Here is a 20,400-nt window from a genome sequence, read left to right on the forward strand (position 1 = left end):
TGTTTGTGTGTGTTTTTTTTTTTTCTGTAAGCTCAAATGTTACTCTAAATATCCCACATTTAATATTATAATGCACATAATTCAGTGTTTCCTGTAATTCTATACTCTTAAGTCTGCATCATGTTATTTGCTTGGGGCTGCTGCTCCTTCAACATAATAGCCTCTTGTCATATTTAACATTAGTCTTTGGAAAATTTTTGTCATTTCATCATTTGGAAAATGGAAGAGCCTCGGTGACCAGATGCTTCTAGCAGATATTGACAGGCTATTAATTGTCCAGGCTCATACTGATTTGCGCTCTGGATCCAGACCTGTGTCCCTGAGGATCTGCTCTCCTCTGCGCCTGCTCTTTTCTGTTGGTCACTACAGTTTTGTTGATTGCGACAAACACACAAGTGCCTGTGGGCCAGTAATTGAGCCCACGGATCTCTGAGCTTCAGCACAATAAAGCAAAACACTGACACCGACACTAAAACACACACACACACACACACACACTGTCTCTAAATGGCACAGGTGATGAAGCAATTAAACACTGCACCATCCGTATCCATATTAGGAATGAGCATTTTCTTTTGGGGATGGGTTACCTGTGTGTGTGTGTGTGTGTGTTAAGGTCGCTCTAGTCGACTGCCTCTCAGCTCCTCCTCCTTCCCTCTGGCATCCTAATGAAGGCATTATCTCGACAAGTCACGGAACATGAAACTGCTGTAATTTAGCTTTTATCAATGTGTTTGCTGGTTGAGAAACATCCTTGCCAGCTTAAATCAGCAGAACGCTTTTTGATGCTTTTTTTTTAGATTATTCTTTTTCTGAGATTGATTGGAAAGGGCATTATGACATTAGGGCTTGATTTGTCTCACATAATCAGACCTTTGACTAGACTGCATAAGATCTAGTCCACACTGCAGTTAAAGGGATAGTTTACCCAAATTTAAAATTCTGTCATCATTTACTCGCCATCATGTTGTTCCAAACCTGTATGAGTTTCTTTCTTCTGTTGAACACAAAAGAAGATATTTTTAATAATGTTGGGAACCAAACAGTTGGCGGTAGCCATAGACTTCCATAGCATGGAAAAAAATACTGTGGATGTCAATGGCTACCATCAATTAATCAGTGTTTGCAGTTAATCATTTGATTTAAAGCATATAAAAGTTAAAGCAGTTTTTTGTATCAGTCTTTTAATACTGTCACCACAAAATTGTAATGAAGAATTTAAATATTGTGATATTTAAATATGTAAATTGTACTTAATAATATAAACAGTATTTATTTACTTTTAATACTGTAATTTTTTTATATTTGATAAAAAATTATTAAAATTATTATTAAATAATAATTATTATCATTTAAAATGATTTAGGATGTGATTAATCGTGATTAATCGTTTGACAGCACTAATATACTGTGTGTGTGTGTGTGTGTGTGTGTGTATATATATATATATATATAAGCAAAACACTGACACCGACACTAAAACACACACACACACACACACACACTGTCTCTAAATGGCACAGGTGATGAAGCAATTAAACACTGCACCATCCGTATCCATATTAGGAATGAGCATTTTCTTTTGGGGATGGGTTACCTGTGTGTGTGTGTGTGTGTTAAGGTCGCTCTAGTCGACTGCCTCTCAGCTCCTCCTCCTTCCCTCTGGCATCCTAATGAAGGCATTATCTCGACAAGTCACGGAACATGAAACTGCTGTAATTTAGCTTTTATCAATGTGTTTGCTGGTTGAGAAACATCCTTGCCAGCTTAAATCAGCAGAACGCTTTTTGATGCTTTTTTTTTAGATTATTCTTTTTCTGAGATTGATTGGAAAGGGCATTATGACATTAGGGCTTGATTTGTCTCACATAATCAGACCTTTGACTAGACTGCATAAGATCTAGTCCACACTGCAGTTAAAGGGATAGTTTACCCAAATTTAAAATTCTGTCATCATTTACTCGCCATCATGTTGTTCCAAACCTGTATGAGTTTCTTTCTTCTGTTGACAAAAGAAGATATTTTTAATAATGTTGGGAACCAAACAGTTGGCGGTAGCCATAGACTTCCATAGCATGGAAAAAAATACTGTGGATGTCAATGGCTACCATCAATTAATCAGTGTTTGCAGTTAATCATTTGATTTAAAGCATATAAAAGTTAAAGCAGTTTTTTGTATCAGTCTTTTAATACTGTCACCACAAAATTGTAATGAAGAATTTAAATATTGTGATATTTAAATATGTAAATTGTACTTAATAATATAAACAGTATTTATTTACTTTTAATACTGTAATTTTTTTATATTTGATAAAAAATTATTAAAATTATTATTAAATAATAATTATTATCATTTAAAATGATTTAGGATGTGATTAATCGTGATTAATCGTTTGACAGCACTAATATACTGTGTGTGTGTGTGTGTGAACATTATTTTTTATTTTATTTTATTATTTTATTACTAATATATATATATTATAATACATTTTATAATATACATTTTTTTATCAGTTTGTGCATTTCCTGGGAATTAAATTTATGACCGTGGCATTTCTAGCAGCATGCTCTTCTGTTTGAGCTACAGAGACCTACGAGTTGTGTAAGCGTAATGCATCAGGGCGGTTAGTGAACAGGCATGTTGTCTTGAGGTTGAGCCTAGGGATTTTTGGATGAGTGTGTGTGTGTAAGATCCAAAGTCACGACAGCGGCTCATTTATTTCTCTGAGGATGAGAGGACTCGGAGATTGTTGCTATCCACACGGAGTCTTCAGCACAGGATGTACAAATCAATGTATTTCACAGGAAAGCACTCCATTGTAATGGAGCAGGTGTGCACGTCTGTGCTTGGACACTGAATCGTGCGTGTGCATAAGTGATTCTCAGATGAACCGGCGAGGACGCTTCCCTATGGATAAAATAATTCAGCAAGCTTTACTTTTTGAATTTCCTGTTTATTTAAATACATCACATTGTGAAAGTAAAATGGGTTTTTATGTTGACTAAGTCAGTGGATGATGTCAACAGGAAGTGTCATTGGTAAGAGGAGATTTCTGCTCTACCGAGGATTATTCATAATCATAGAGTAAATGAATGAGTGAAGGAACAATGGAAGAAAGGCATCCTGCCATCTGAGCTGATGAGGTGACACACGCACATGCACAGGCTTACAGTGCAGATGCTCACACAAGGGAGTTGTGATTTTGCTTCAAGTACATGTCTCATGTAATCCTTTCTCTTACACACACACACTGCCTCTGGTGATTAGTGGTGCTTTTGCGTCACTGTACTAATTCACAGTCTTTCTATCCCATTCCTTCCAATTCATTTCCAATTCCAGTTCCAGTTAATTCACTTCCAATCCAGTTTCAGTGGCAACTTGAATTTTAATTCCAATTTACATTTTTCTGTTTCAGTTCAGTTTCAACTATTTGCTTTATTAATACCTTCTCTTTCAGTTACATTGAAACACAACTGAAAGTGAATTAACTGGAACTAGACTTGAATATGAATAAAATTACAATGTCTGTTTAATTCCAATTTCACCTGTTTTGCACTTCTCTTTTTCTAAACCTTATTTAAATGACTCTTTATGTACTGTCTATTCAGTTCATATTCGATTCCAGTTCCAAGTGATTCATATTTGATTCAGTTTAAATTCTTATTTCCTTTTTGATTTTAATTTTCTAACTATAGGCCTAATCAAGTTTCCATTTTCTGTGGCTTTCTTTCCTACACCTTTTTTTCAGATCAGTTCTTATTCAGTATTCATTCAAATTATATTTTCAATTATAGTTTGATTTTTTCCATTATTAATTGAAACAATTAATTTAATAATGAATTAATTTTTGATTCCAGTAAATTAAATGTTTGAATTGTTGATCATTTAAATTTTTGATTCTGGTTTCGATTGTTGAATTTGAAGGATCTTAATTAATTTGATCTTAATTAACTTGGCAAGGGTTAACATTTCCATTATGCGCATCATTTAAAGCTATTTTGAATATTAGAGCTGATTTGAATATATCTATGTGCATATTATCTATAAACATTATAACAAAAGATGTGTTTTACATTCAGTGCAGACTCAGTGTTTTTGTTCCAGTGTTTGGCCTCCTCTCTGTAACCTTTCGGTGGCTCCCTTTTCCACCATTGTCTTCCTGTCTGTCCTGCTCTTATTCACCCTTTACACAGAATGTCAGGACAGAGGGCCCTTCCTATCTCTACCCTGCGTTTAATTATGCATCAGATTAGAGGGCAGTGTGTGTCTGTAATACAATTACTGCAGCATGAGATTGTGTTATCTTCCGTAGTGAAACTGAAGTAGTTTTGATAGCACCACACTCTGTGTAATATAGAAGGGAGTTTCCTTTCCAGTTACTTTTGGGACCGTGAAACTTCCGAGATACAGTAAGAATGTATTTGCCATTGATGTATTCAGCCTTTTGCCTTAGTGGACCTTAATCAGTCAGCATGTAAATGAGGCTGTGAGGAATAGTAGATCAGTCCTTTCAGTGGATTGCACTTTTAGTCAGTGTGAAACTTTGTGCAGTTTTTATATTTACGCATTTAGCAGACACTTCTATATAAAGGTATAGTTTATGCATTCCCTGGGAATCGAACCCATGACTTTGGTGTTACTAGTACAGGAATTCACAACTTATTTTACTTTACAAAACTGGTTTTCTTTTACTCTGATAACAAAAAGATTGCAATTGGATTGATGCTGTATTAGCACTTTGAAGACCTGGTGCTCATCTTTTGCTACTACTTGAAGTAGTTTTTTCAATGCAGTGCATTATCGTGTATGTTTTATGTATGAAGCATAAATGTAAGCTGTGAACGTAATCATAAATATCATGAGGAAGGATCTAGAGTTTAAAGCTTTCATTTTAATGCTAAAAAACGTACTTACAGTCTGTGAGCCAAACAAAGTAGTTTCGCTTTCACAACGAAACAGCGTCACACACGGCAGCCTAGAGTGAGCAGAGGCCGGGGGCTAGACTTGTCTGAGACCTTTGAGATGGCCCTGATATTAACTTGATATTTATATAACCGATTATATTTTCAAACTTGGTAAAGGTATTTTTATCTTGTTGTCAAGACAAGAAAGCAGATTAGTGTACACTAATGATTAATTCATATTTTTTACAACACTTTTCACAATACATATTGTTTCAAAGCATGTTTCTACATTAAAACTAATAGAAAATGTCTTGAATTAACTGCATTTTTAACTTTATTTATTAAAAGTTTGATACATTTATGCAAGAAACAAGCAAAGCTTTTTGCCAATGAGGTAATTTGTCAATTTAAATGTAAATTGATCAAGTTTTAAGGATGTTTAGATCTTTTAGAGCTGGAAACCCTAATACAATTACTGATTAAAAATAAATATTATTTCATGCAGTTAAGTTTAAAGCAGGTTTAATATTTGATCTGCAAGGATCTCGTAAGCTGGTATAACCTGTCTGAGTATAATCTGTCAAAACATTGTTTATTTGACATTAAAGCCTATTATTTTCTTCTAAAATAGGAATCACATCCAGTTTCACTGGCCTCCAGCAGTGCATAGTGGGTGATTTTTACATTGAGAAGATGAATAAACCCCAGTCAAGACATTGAGCTGCTATTTAGACTCCTGCGCTTGTGGTGTGTGTGTGTGTGTGTGTGTGTGTGTTGCACTTGCAAGTGTGAAGAAATGAGCCCTCGGGCTTGTTTGTTTAATTTTACACAACATTCATCCTTCGAGCTCACACAACCGTATTACTTGTTTCAGTAATAAGCCTTAGATTAGCTTGAACCTCACCCCCACTCTTACAAACACACACACGATTTACAGTATCTTACCATGACAGGACCAAAGTCACAAACCTTGGATAACTTGGGATATATTTCTGCAGTCTTTTTAGGGCTTTGCCGATACAATCATATATTATTATATATTATATAATATTAGGATTAAGTTTCTGCATGTAGATTGCATCTTTATCTTTATCTTTATTTAATTTAATTTAATTCATTTAATTTAATTTTTATTTTGTTTTTTATTTTTTATTTTATTTTTTATTTTATTTTATTTTTAATTCATATTATGTATATCATCTCTCTGAATTGTTTATTCCCTCTTAACTCGCCAGCATTGCGGTTCACATCTATGACCCCTATGGAAAAATGAGCTGCTTGCACCTCAGATCAGGTGTCCTTTTTATTTTATAGCTGAGAACAAGCCATCAGCCACCTCAAATATCTAACCTGCTTTTCTCCCTCTCTTTTTCATCTGCAGATCATCAGAAACTGGAACGTGAGGCCCGAATCTGTCGTCTACTCAAACACCCCAATATTGGTGAGTTTGATCTTCATTATGATCTCTTTTTTAATTTTAGAGTAACAATAAAGCCATCAAAACTATAAATGAGAATATTTGAAGTATGGGATCATTTATGAGTTCTAAAAATGTTTAACAATTTAAAAGTTATTTCATCTTTGAGCTTCAAGATCATGACCCTTTTGTCTAGTTGGCAGCTCTGCTCATTCTAGTCATTCTCTCAACAAACTTTATAAGGTGCATCATTAGATGTTTTTCGCTGTTTTTCTAGTCCATCTCAGCCTTTAAAAAAAAAAAAGAAAAGAAAGAGTTTTTTTAAATAAATATTTATGCGGTGTTTATATGTTTACAAACCTTTATATCATTTTCATATCATCATACAAACTCTTTATATCATTTTGTAACAAAACATACAATATCATTCAAAAGTCTGGGGTCAATTTGAAAGAAATTTATTATTTTGTTCCTCAAGGATGCATTGAATTGATCAATAGTGACAGTAAAGACTTCCTATTTCGAATAAATTCTGTTCTTTTGATCTTTCTGTTCATCAAAGAATCCTACAAAAACATTAAGCTTCACAACTGTTTTTAACTTTAATAATCAGAAATGTTTCTTGAGCAGCAAATCAGCATATTAGAATAATTTCTGAAGGATCATGTGACACTGAAGAAAATTCAGCTTTGCATCACAGGAATAAATTACTTTTTAAAATATATTAAAATAGAAAACAGCTACTTGAAACTGTAATTATCTTTCACAATATTACTGTTTTACTGCATTTTTGATTAAATAAATGCAGCCTTGGTGTTCATAAGAGACATATTTCAAATACATTATAAATAAATCTTACCAACCCTAAACTTTTAAATGAGACTTTAAATTTAGTCCAAACTCTCAAATGGTGGTGTACATGTGAGTTTGTCGCAGTGAGCATCTGCAGCTTTGTGAGTGTTTATGAGTGTGTGTGTGTGTGTGTGTGTGTGTAAGCTGGTGGGACTGAATTAGGTTGAAGTATTTTTGCAGCAAAACATACCATGTCCTGCAGAACAGCCTCTCCCAAAACTCATTGTCTTACAGAACAAAATGAACTGTGAGGGGAAGAATGAGCTAATAAAGAGCAGAATTTAGTAGGCAGCAATAGGAGAATGAATAAGAAAGCAAAGAGGGAATTAGAAGGAGGTGTGGAGACAGAAAGTGGGAGAGACTGATCGGTAGAATGAGGAGAAGACCTAAGAGGGCAGAACACCTGAAAAAAAAAAACCCAGCAGAGCCATCGAGATGGGGGTGATGGCGACAAAGAAAGAGGTGAAGGTAGAGGGATGGAGAGAGCAGCAGAGAGAGATGGAGAGGAATAGAAGAGGAGTGGAGCTCTATAAATAACTGTGCTGAGGTGGGAGATGCTGGTGGGCAGCAGTTCAGCCCAAATACCGTCATTATCACCAATGAGCTCAGAGGCGAGAGCGTGCAAGAAAACCACTAAGAAGATGAAGGAAGACATGCCTGCTTGAGATTAGGGTGCATTAGATGTAATTAATTATTGTGTATTAATTATTAGTAATCTTATCTTTCGGTTTGTGTTCATCAAGTATCAAATAATAAGAGAGAATAATTAAATGGAAGGGTCTCACTGGAATATTTACTTAGATCATGGTTATTAAAATATAAGCCATTTTTCTTAATTACATTTTCAACAAAAATAATTGCATTGTGATATATTCTGTTATATTACTGTGATAATTACTCATACCGTGTTATATATTTATACCCCTGGGGCCGTATTACAGAAACATCCCACAGTAGAATCCTGTTTTATCTGTTTGGTAACCATGGTGATTTCAGTAAGAATCTCATTTAGGATAGAAGACTTGAGACAGGGAGTTTCTGTAACGTAATCCCTAATATATATTTTGAGATTATTGCTTTTGCCTGCTTGGCTGATTGAGTTTAAAAATGCACGTTTCACAATTTATATCATTTATCGTTTCTTTTTCAGTATTTTTGAGGGTTTTTTAAAGTGTTAAAATAGTGTAAAATTATTTCAGAAAATATTTGGCAGCATGAAAAAACATTTAAACAACACTTACTCAAACTCTTTTGAAAATTCATGTTGTATGTCTCATGCTACCAATTTATAGGCAATAATCTTAAAATAAACCTCAAAGATCTTTTAATGTTTTTGAAAGAAGTCTCTTATGTTCATCAACACTGCATTTATTTGATTTATTGTGAGAAAGTATAATGTCAAACAACTTTTGTATTTTAATATATAAGCCATTACTCCAGTTTCTTCTTCTTCTTCTTCTTCTTCTTCTTCCTTCTCCTTCTTCTTCTTCTTTTTCTTCTTCTTCTTCTTCTTCTTCTTCGTGTTGAAAAATAGTTGTGCTGCATAATATTTTTTGTGGGAAACGTGACAAAATGCATTCAGGATTCTTTGATGAATAGAAAGTTCAAAAGAATAGTATTTGAACTTTTAATTATGTTCATTAAATATTATATAACTCAACTTCCGCTGTTGTTTACTTGTCTGTAATTCTACTGTCTGGCATCTTCCACACCATTTTGAGTCGTATCCCACCCTTGACCTCAACTTCACACTCTATCCAGGGTCTTCCTCCTCCATTCTCTGTGTCTCACTCCTTCCTCTTTTTTCCCCACTATCTCACCGTCTTTGCATCGGTTGTGTTTTCTTATTCTAATCTCTGTTCCGCCTCAGGCGATGCTGTCCCCTTTCTCCTGCTCCATCACCTGTATCACTCTCTCTCCTTTACTTTCTCTTCTGTCGTCTCTCCTCAAGTGGACAGCTTGTCATGTTTTCTGCTTGGGCTGCACATAACTGCTGAACAATAGAGCCAATGAAGGAAGAGAGATGGAGAGAGAGAGACCATCTGATAGGTTAAAGAGGAGAGAGGACTGAGTGCTCATTGCTACTGGCGCAGTTGACACACTAATGTGTATTTCTCTTTCACTCAGCTAGTCATGTGTTTGTAAGTTTGTGTGTGTGTGTGTGTGTGTATATATATATATATATATAAAAACAAACGTGTTTGTGTGTGTGTGTGTTTTGTTAGGCACAGAAATTGAACACTACTAATAATAGTAATTATTATTATTAAATTCAAAATATATTAAGAAGGTGACACATGTAATGATGATGCTGATAAATATAATAATAATTATGATTATTATTAATGCTATTAATATTATTATTATTATTATTATTATATAAATTGAAAAAATTAAATTAGAGGTGAAATTAGTAATTTCTGCACGAACAAAATTGCAAAAAATAATGACTATTTTCAAACAGGTTTCCTGAACACTTTATAATATATTAGAATTTATATATTATTACTATATTAATTATATTTGAATTAAATTAAATGTAATTTTTGATACTGATGTTCCACACTTCAAATTATTATTATTATTATTATTAATAATAATAATAAATTGGAAAAGTAAGAAACAAGAAGGTGTTGTGTTTAATATTGTAAAAAATAAAGGCAATAATGTTAAACAGATCCCTGAATGCTTCCCTCTCTTCCATTGGTTTAAAAAAAACAGATAATCCCGCCTCCAAACTAATGCCATTGGTTAAACCCATGTTGCTGGTTGGGATGCTCAAACAGAGCAGTGTTTTGAAAGCACTACAGTGTTTACACTTTCTGAGAAAATTGAAGTGGAACCGTGTAGTATTTTAACAGAAAAATCGCCTTAAAATGACCTCCACCTTAAATATGGCCAATAATATTGCAGCCAAACGTGTTTCCATCCACTTAAATGGCTTCCAGTCTTGTCATACATTGTTTCTTGCTTAATATCGGTATACCTCACTTTACAGAGTACACTGTATTTAACCTCTCTCTCTGAATGTTTAGGACTTTATTAAACTCGAGCTTCTGTAATTACTGGCGTGATGGCGGCTCGTGTTTGCAGTCCCAGTGTCAACATGCTCGGGCCTTGCTTGTCAAACAATCATTGTGAGGACTATTGACTCGCTGCATTACGCTAATAATGTAGATGTAATTTATCTAATATATGTATTTTCCAGCATCAGATTTGCCTCAATCCCTCCGTTATTTACCCTCTGTCTCTTTCCCTCCCTCCTTCAACTAGTTGCTATGTTGCTCTTTCTCTCAGTGCTCTCATAAGGCCCCTGCTATTCTGGGCAGTGTTTACTCAACTCTCTCTCCTTATTTCTCTCTCACTCTCTCTTTCTCCATTCAACCCCCAACCCAATACACTCGGTGTGTGTCACTGTCTACGTGACACACTGCTTGTGTACATAAGTGAGCTTGTCATCCATCCTCTCTCTCTCTTTTCGATGGATCCTCTTTTTGATATTTAATTTGGCCATGTGCTCATTATGGTTAACTTAGGTCTGTAAACGTGCTTCGTAATTGTAAGCGTCACTATAGTAGCGTGTAATTGGACGTATGCCGCATGTTCTCATCAGATGTTGTTATGAACGCTGTGTGATGGAGCGAAGAATGCTCAAGATTTCCCTCTCATTAAAAACATTTGCTTTCATAATGCATTATCTCTGTGTTTAATGCTGATTCTCCTCTTGTGTCTTTTCAACCCCAGTTCGGCTCCATGACAGTATCTCAGAAGAAGGTTTCCATTACCTGGTCTTTGACCTGTGAGTATGACCGAAACTCACACACACAAACGCACACGTGTGACTCAGCAGTATATGCTGTACTGTAACTTGAGACATGATGATAATAATATAGGCTCTGTTTCAAAACCCAGTGAGCTGTCTCGCTACCTACATAGGTAACTGCCTTTTAAGACAGCATTCTAACTGAAATGAAACCTCATAAATAAAATTTTAAAAATATTCTACATAGGCAGTGACACAAAGTGCATGGGTAAACACATGATTTCAGTAAAGTGTTGGCGTTAACATGTTGATATTTTATGATGTGATACTATGTAAGTATAAATATACACTCAAATATTGGGTAAATGGTAAAATTTTTAAAATGGTACATTGTTTTAAAAAAGTTTTTTTTTTTTTTTTTTTTTTTTTTGTGCAGGCAGATAAATGCAGCTGAAATATGTTTGACAAAAACGCCTTGTATGCACCTTCCCGGGTGTCAAAAATATATCCTTCAATTTGATGGGATCTGCCAGCAAAATTGATGGGTAGACATTTCTGGGTGGCCCTATAAATGCCATTTAGTGCTGTCAAGATTGTTGTTTCTTTGATTGTGTCCTGGTTTTAACCAGTCCAGTGCACTTTGATTTTTCCAGGCGTCATTGTGGAACTCAATTTATGTGGAACAAAGGCTGAGCTACAAATGTTCCTGTTATGACTCGTGCACACCTCAGTGCCAACTGCACTCCACCCTCACAATATATTGTGCACTACTGTTTAAATTAACTGTTTTCTATTTTAATATATTTTAAAATGTAACTTATTCCTGTAATGCAAAGGAAAAATTTGAGCAGTTATTACTTCAGTCTTCAGTGTCACATGATCGTTCAGAAATCATTCTGATATGCTGATTTGATTCAATTAAACTTTCATTAAACTTTTCTTATTATTATTAGTTAAAAAACAGTTGTGATGCTTAATATATTTATTTATTTATTTAGTCATTTAGCAGACGCTTTTATCCAAAGCGACTTTCAAATGAGGACAACAGAAGCAATCAATTGTAGTATTATTTTGAAGTATTAAAATAACTCACATTAAATAAAACAAAAAGACCTATACAGACATAATAAATTCAGACATAATTTAACTAAAATTAAAATAAACAGAAGTGAAACAAGTAATAGGAAAGAGGAGAAATAAAAAGCGATACTTATATATATATATACAGTATAGAGTGAAACAGTTTATTTTATTATTCTATCATTTTCTTTAACATTTTCTTTCTTATTTTTTATTTAATGTAAAATAGAATTTACTTTTTGGAAATTTGTTTTATTGCAATGTAAAAGACTATTAAAGTTATATAAATAAAATCTAATTAAAATATGTATTATTTTTTTATATTATTATTATTATTAATACATTTGTTGTACAGTAATTGCAGTTATTACTGTAATTTTTGTTGTTGTTGATTTTAGTAATTTATATTTATTAATATTTATTTTATTTTTTTTGTCTGACATGCTTTTCTTTATTTCGTTCTGTGTTTTGCACAACCAAAATTGACCAGTTTTTGCTAAAATACCACCGGTTACTATAGTAAAACTTTGTAAGAGCCACCACTGTCTTGTATTGCCTCTTGTATTTTGTTTCAAACTATGGTTACTGTGGTAAAATTATAACTGCATCCCTGCATCTGATGATATACACAGTATATATATATATATAGTATAATCAGGCCACACTTGTTTTACTGCAGCATCACATATATTTGCAATCATGTTTACGTAAGTGTAAAATGTCAGCTCTGCCTCTTGCTACTGGCCAAATTAGCCCAAAACCCAGCACACTCTCCACTCTCTCATCCCTTGCTTCACTGTTTTCCCCCCTCTCCCTTTCCGCAGTGTGACTGGGGGGGAGTTGTTTGAGGACATCGTCGCCAGAGAGTATTACAGTGAAGCTGATGCAAGGTGGGCTCTCCAATTTACTGTTGCTGTGGTTACTGTGCTGCAGCCTGCAGTGAGCAGGTCACACTTACACACACACACACACACATACACACACACACACTTACATCTGATTCAAAAGCACAGAGAGAGGACGATCCCTTTTGTGAGAAAAACTGAAAGCCTTTAATGATGGTGGAGTTGCAGAACTGGCAATCAACAGGTGCCACACAAAAGCGCATCCATTTGGCCTCCGTTGGCCCCTCCTCTCGAGTGCATCACTTCTGCAGCACTAACAGCACCGCCACTGAACGGCAAACATGAAGATTCTTCCTAAACAGCTTTCTCAAAGTGGAAAATCTGGTAACATAGAAATGACACACTTTGAACAGTGTCTTCAGGAACCAGCAGCGAGTGTGTAAGTCTCTGAGGGACTCTGATTCTAAGTTAAAGCCCCAGGCATCCAACACAAACACCCTCCAGCAGTTAGCTGTGTTTTAATGCGCTCATACGGGAGTTCATGGTAAGTTTAGAGCTTTGATATCACATGGGTAAAGACCGATAAAAAGAGGGTGAGTGGGGAAAAGAGGTGTTTTATTAAGAGATCAGCTGTCTTATTTGTGTGTGTATGTGCATGTACTCTATATGTGTGTGAAATAGAGAGAGACAGGTCTTTTGTGTCCAGTGGGATTTGTGCTGTCCTGAAAAGGGAATGCTGGGCTTAAAATTTAACCAAATTTGGGCAAATAGCTTCTGTGTTCTTTTGTAACATTAATATACTCAACGGTCTTTGTCAGTCTACTTTCTTATCTCATATACTCCATTTTCACTCACTCGTTCCTTGTGGCATGTCCTAACAAGGCATTGTAAAATGACAAGTTGCTTGTTGTCACTGGAATTAATATCATTCTAATTATAACTAATTATAATTGGCACGGGCCAAGTTTATAATAATATAATGTAATGTAATGTAATATAATAATTACTATGGTAAAATAATTTATATATTATACTATATTATTATATTATTACAGCAAAACAGATGGACAGCTTAGTAATATAATAATTTATATAGCAATTTAAATACACCGCAAATGTCAAGTTAATATAATGCAATATAATATCTAATTTATTGTTTAAAAATCCATCTGTTTTGCTTAAGCCTACAAGTGACCTATGTCGAGAAGTCTGATGTACACATTCATGTGATGTACACATTCATCTGTGCCATTTCCTCAGAACAAATTCAATAAGGACCTAAAGGAAGTCATGCATAATTTCACATTAATACTAAGTATCTATAAAGTAGCATGACACCACAGCAACACTCAAACGCGCACGCACGCACGCACGCACGCACGCACACACGCACACACACACACACACACACACACACACACGTTCATTCTGGTTCATCTGTCTCGGTTAGGCCTCTATAACATTCTGTTATAGGATTACAGCTTTAAGAGGGATGAGATAACGCGTGTGCATGTGTGTGTACCTGTCTGAGGGTGAGGCGCTTTTCCAAGAGTAACGCCCACCCCAGCTATCGCACAATCCCCTGCTCAGCTCACCTTATGTGCCTCAGTCACATTACACTTGACCCGAGCTCTGTCTGTTAAAGCAGCAGTGGTACATTCATATGTAGCATCAATTATCCAGTCATGGTGTTTAATTTAATTGCTTAATTGAATTGTCAAGCCGACGCTGTTGATTAACTTTACTGTAATCAATTAATTTTAATCAAGCCTTTATTTTAATTAAGGCATTACAATTACAGACTTTATTTCTTTACAAAATGACTGTATAATATAAGACTGTATAACTGATTTTTGGTAATATACTTTAATATGATTTATTTTTGTGGAAGCATTTCTCGTTTGGCAATTTTATGAATGGCTGTTTTAATATAAACTGTATTATATCTGGTATCAACTGCAGAATACTCTTTAAATATAGTGTATTTTCAAAGGTGTTGTTCACCCAAAAATGAAAATGTTGTTCCCTACAGCTACCCATATGGCTTTTTTCCCTCTTTGGCATAAAGGAGAAATTTTGAAGAATCTATTAGTTTTTTTGTTTCTTTCTTACATATGAAAGAGCATTAACCAGGGGCTGTCAGGTTCTCAAAAGAACACGCACACAAACTGTTAAATTACTCCATATAACTTGTGGAAAACTGCACCTTTCAGAGATGGCAAAGTTAAGTAAAAAGAGGGTAAATATAAGGAAACTGGCTTTTGTATACAATACAAATAAATGGTTAAAATCAATATTTAGCCTTATCTCACCCTCTCACTTATCCTTATGATCTTTCTCTTCCACTGATTGATTTATTATTCTGTTTTTCAGCCAGTGCATCAATCAGATCCTGGAGAGCGTCAATCATATTCACCAGCATGACATCGTGCACAGAGACCTTAAGGTGAGCGAGAGTCTGTCGCAACAACAACTACACACATGGCAACCGGCCTGCCTCTGAGGGTTTCCAAGTCAATGCCCTGCCCTGCCCCGCACAAACACACAGATATACACGTACAACAATGTTCCCCTCCGTTTGATTTCAATCCTTTAAGACTACATGTGAAAGCACATGATAGTACATACTTCTGCTTTTTCATTTCTGTTTAATTTCATAATCAGATACTTGCTACAAAGACTTTTGGGTCATTACATGTCAAATCAACCCAATTTGAGAAACTTCCCCAGCTCAATTTTTTTTGAAGAATAAAGACAAAAATAAATAGTGATGAAAGCCAAAATATTAAATGTCATGGATCTATATTTACTAAGTACACTCAGAAATAAAGGTACAAAAGCTGTCACTGGGGCAGTACCTTTTCAAAAGGTGCATGGTTGTACCTAAAGGGTCACTTTTGGTACCTTAAAGGTACATATTAGCACTTAAAGTGTACATATTTGAACCTAATAGGTACAAAAGTGTAGCTTTTGAAAAGGTACCGCCCCAGTGACAGCTTCTATACCTTTATTTCTGAGCGTGTAGGGGGCCAAAATGACGATTTTTCAACATTATTTGTACTTCACACATTTCTTTTAAAAAGAAAAAAAATATCAGCTGAATGCAAAGTGACTCACATTTGATTTTTTGACCACTGAAAATGTGAACGATTTACTAAAGGAGCCACACTGAAATCCCTGGAAATCTCTGGAAATGAACAATGTAGGGCCTTAAAAATAAAGATACCAAAAGAAAAGTTTAAGAACTAAAATATAAAAGGATATTAAGATAATACTCTAATACTTCGAGTTATAGCATATAAACACAAGATGTGCTTTTGCCCATTTTTGAACGGTCACCATTGGCATATAATGCAACAAAGATTGCAAAAGCTTCTATAATCCCTGTAATTTGGCTCCGAATCTCAGGTGAAAATTGTCATTTTGACCCCCCTCTACAAAATCATCTTCATTTATGTATTTCTTTCACCAGAAAAAAAGACCTCTAGTTGAGTTGACAAAGAATCACCCTGGGATTGTCTTTGTTTAAAGTAATACTCTCTTTTTTTAACCGTACTCGTTAAGCAATTCATTATATTACCATATGAATCAAGTTCATGCATAAACATCAAACATTTTGCCTTTGTGTCTCAGTGCATGTGAATGTATGAAATGAATGTACTTGTTGTCTTGACGGTGGCATGACTTGGATAACGCATACAGACACAGTTTTATCATGTCCTCCTATTGTGCGTTAGTCACATCCACTGCCCTCCCCCATGTGTATGTGAGCCCAATGCTGAGCAGCAGAGATGTACCCAGGCTGGTTGCCATAGCAAGGAACGTGATACGACAACTGTTGCTGGTATTGCCTGAGAGACGGAGGGATGTGGGGAGGGGTCACGGCGAGTCTCACCATTCCTTATTTGTAGTCTGTGCGTTTAATGAGGGAGAGTGAGAGATTCACACCTATGGGCATAAATTTCCCAGCATCCTCATAATGGATGCATTTGAATTCTCTGCTTGAATGTAGAACTCGAGGATGAACTCTGTGCATTGAGAAGATATATGTGTGGCAGCTAATAAATCAAGCTTATTGAGTTGTGTATTCGAGAATGGAGGGGAAATCGACTTTTCCAGCCTATATTTTAGTGTGAAAGCCCACCATTGTGCCTAATATATCTTTCTGGGCCTCTTCTCTTGGTTTTGTACTTGAAGCTCTTGGATATTAATGCATGTTTGTGTTTGATTTCAAATTTGGAGCACTGACAAAACCGCAGGAAATCCACCCTAATATTTGCTCAGCATAAATGTGGTAGTAAAGCAAACACAATTCAGTCGTGCTTAACCTTTAAGCCATGTATAAACTCAATTACCTGTGGAGAGATCTTTGACCCCCAAAATCTGTCATATCCTACTGAGCAGGTTTGGCTCTGACACATCTGCACATCTGCTTGTGATGTACTTTTTTAAATGAGTGTTCACACTGACAGTGTTGCAGGTCGCAAAGTGTCTGTATTGTTGGTTTTGTAGGTGTTACTTCTGCTGGATGTCTTAATGTTACTGGTGAACTTAAATTCATGTTTCAGTCGTATTTCAAAAAAAGAAAAGAAAAGGAAAATGAAAAGAAAATTAGCCTTATTTTTGGGTAATATTTTTTTTTATCATTATGTTTAGTACAATTAATTAAACACATTTTTTCTAATTCTCATCATATTCTCACTACTGTAATTTTTTTAATTGACACACTACTGTTCTAAAGTCTGGGTTCATTTTTTTAAAAGAAATTAATACTTTTAATGCAGCAAGGATGTATTAAATTGATTGAAGGTGACCGTAAAGATATTTATAATTACACTTTAAATCAATTATTTTGCTCTTTCTATTCATCATAGAATTGTGAAAAAAAATGTAGCATGGTTTCTACAAAATTAAGCAGCACAACTGTTTTTAGAAATGTTTCTTGAGCACCAAAGCAGCATATTTCAGTGATTTCTGAAAGATCATGTGACACTGAATACTAGAGTGATGATGCTGAAAATTCAGTTTTGCATCGCAGGAATAAATTAATTTTTTAATTTTAAACCTCAGTAATATTTACACAATATCACAGTATTACTGTTTTACTGATCAAATAAATGCAGTCTTGGTGAGCATAAGAGACTTCTTTCAAAAACTGTACCAACGCCAAACTTTTGAACGGTTGTGTATATTATTTCAGTTAAAATGTTTTTATTGTAATACCTTTATTAATTAAAAATTACAGTAATGAAAATCTTTGTTAGACAAGTAAATTGGTAGTCGCCACATCATGTAGCTGCACATTGCATAAACTTAAATTTCTCAGTTTTTTGGGATATAGCTCGATTGTATTTGTTGAAATTGCTTAAACTCTGACTAAGTGGTGTTTAGATGCTTTGATGTTACAAATAGCTGTCAGTGTAAACGTTCCATTAGATTTAACATTTACCACCAGTAAAATGTCCAGCTTTGCACCACACGCTGGGCATTGTCAATTAGGGCTGAACGATTTTGGAAAATAATCTAATTGCGATTTTTTTTTACCAATATTGCGATTGCGATTTAATATGCAATTATTTTTTAAAGCTCTTTATGAGCTATAAATCATTGTATAGTATGACCAACACACTATTAGATAGATTAAACATAAATGTTCTTTTCTGTAGGCCAGGCCTATATGTTACGATGAAATTAGGTGATGCATGAATTGATATGAATGACATTTTTATTTAACAACTACAATCACAGTAGTATATTGACTGATTTGTTGAACTTCCAACCTTGTAAGCATGTAATAATTATGACAACATAAAGCACTGACAAATAAGCCTGATGTAAACATGAATATGAAAGTCAGTAACAAATGACACAAACTAAAGTAGATTGCAGAAATATAAAAACAAATCTGTTGCTTTACCACACTACTTTAGCAATTCAAAGTCAATGTAATAAACATATGTAAACATGTGCACTGCACTTTTTAAACACTGTCTGTTAACTTTAGACCAGTGGTTCTCAAACTTTTTTGGTTGCGCCCCCCTCAGACTACCAAATAATTTCACTAAACATTATGAAAAATTAATGTTTTTTTAATTTAAAAAACCTACAGGGAAAAAAACACCTGCATCACTTGAAACATTGAAAAATAGCATAGAGAGAATAACTTTGCGATTGAAAAATCGTGTTTTTTCATATCGCGATATTATAGCAAATGCAATTAATCGTTCAGCCCTATTGTCAATCCTAGAGTATCTTTTTAACCTCTCTTTTCAGTCCATTTGAAATGTTTGTGAGTGTTAAAGGCTTCCTCTGTTTTCCTCCTCAGCCCGAGAACTTGCTGTTGGCCAGTAAGATGAAAGGAGCGGCAGTGAAACTGGCTGATTTTGGGCTGGCCATCGAGGTGCAGGGAGATCAGCAGGCCTGGTTTGGTAAAGAACAACAAGTTTCCTGCTCTCATTTATTATTCCCCTCAGTTTGATTCCAATCCTGTAAGACAGCATGCTAAAATACATGCTAGTATGTAGTTCTGGTGTTTCCTTACTCTTGATGTGCTGGGATACTTTTTACAAAGACTTTTTGGTCATTTTGTGTCAAATCAGCCATATTTTAGAAACTTCCCCAGCTCACATTTTTGATTTTGTTAATATTTTTTTCTGAGGAAAGACAAACATAAATAGTAGTGAAAGCAAATATTAAATATCATGGGTGTATATTTACTAACTAAACCACTATTTTAGCCACAATGAAATCGCTATATCTCTGGAAAGATCTCTCTAATTCTACATCTCAGACAAACTTATACTTGTGAGGAGCTCAAGAGCTGTTGTTAATTTAGCTATTTGTAATTACAACACCTATTCAAACATTTTTCCTACCACTTACAAGCACTTTTGGGGATTTTTAGATTTAAATGTGGTGCTTGTCCCCATTATGCTAGGATGTTGTGGGTGGTTTTGACCAATTGTGAATACTTTTTAGACTTTACACACATTTTGGCATTTTTACTACTGTTGCTTTAGATTTGACAGGATTTTCTATATTAGTGAGGATTTTCTGTGCTGATTCCCTCTTGTAATGTTCTTTTAGTTTATCTTAAAAGGATGTTGCCGCATTTCCCGCTCCATTACCTCTGGTCTGAAATGGATTGGAATGGCCGTAAAGGCTTATTTTCAGGCTGTGCCGAATGCCAATCTTAGCCCATTTCATGTTTAGCTTTCACAATCATTCCTGTCGGTGTGTGAAAGACCCTTTAGCTATGAAAATGCCTCTCCTGAGCTGTCTCTACTGGATAAAACCGTCAGGCAGGGTTCTCTCGGGCCTTGTGGCCCCCTACTGGCGGCTGCTTATTTCTGCTGCCATGAGATAGCTGTTGCTTTAGTGCTAATCAAGTATCAGTACAGCTTTCTTTAGTTTTAAATAGGTAATCTTGTTTTGACTGAAGTATGCTGAGTTTTGTGAAGAACAAAGCCTTGCGGGTAGGAATAATTGTTGTATACAAGCTATATGATTGGACAGCACAGAATTATGTTACCGCAGCT

The 20,400-nt window shown here is 34.9% G+C and overlaps 1 protein-coding gene across 1 annotated transcript in view; it reads left to right on the forward strand.

Moving 5' to 3' along the window:
• The window catches only part of LOC107755399 (calcium/calmodulin-dependent protein kinase type II subunit gamma-like), a 49,100-nt gene that overhangs the window by 385 nt on the left and 28,315 nt on the right, over nt 1-20,400 (forward strand). Inside the window, exons 2-6 of the mRNA XM_016572181.1 lie at nt 6,220-6,346; nt 10,919-10,973; nt 12,842-12,907; nt 15,236-15,308; nt 19,188-19,290. Coding sequence (XP_016427667.1) covers nt 6,220-6,346; nt 10,919-10,973; nt 12,842-12,907; nt 15,236-15,308; nt 19,188-19,290 — 424 coding nt within the window. The remainder of the gene's footprint in view (nt 1-6,219; nt 6,347-10,918; nt 10,974-12,841; nt 12,908-15,235; nt 15,309-19,187; nt 19,291-20,400) is intronic.

The sequence above is a fragment of the Sinocyclocheilus rhinocerous genome, unplaced genomic scaffold (assembly GCF_001515625.1).
Source record: "Sinocyclocheilus rhinocerous isolate Xijiao unplaced genomic scaffold, SAMN03320098_v1.1 scaffold140, whole genome shotgun sequence".
Lineage (NCBI taxonomy): Eukaryota > Metazoa > Chordata > Actinopteri > Cypriniformes > Cyprinidae > Sinocyclocheilus > Sinocyclocheilus rhinocerous.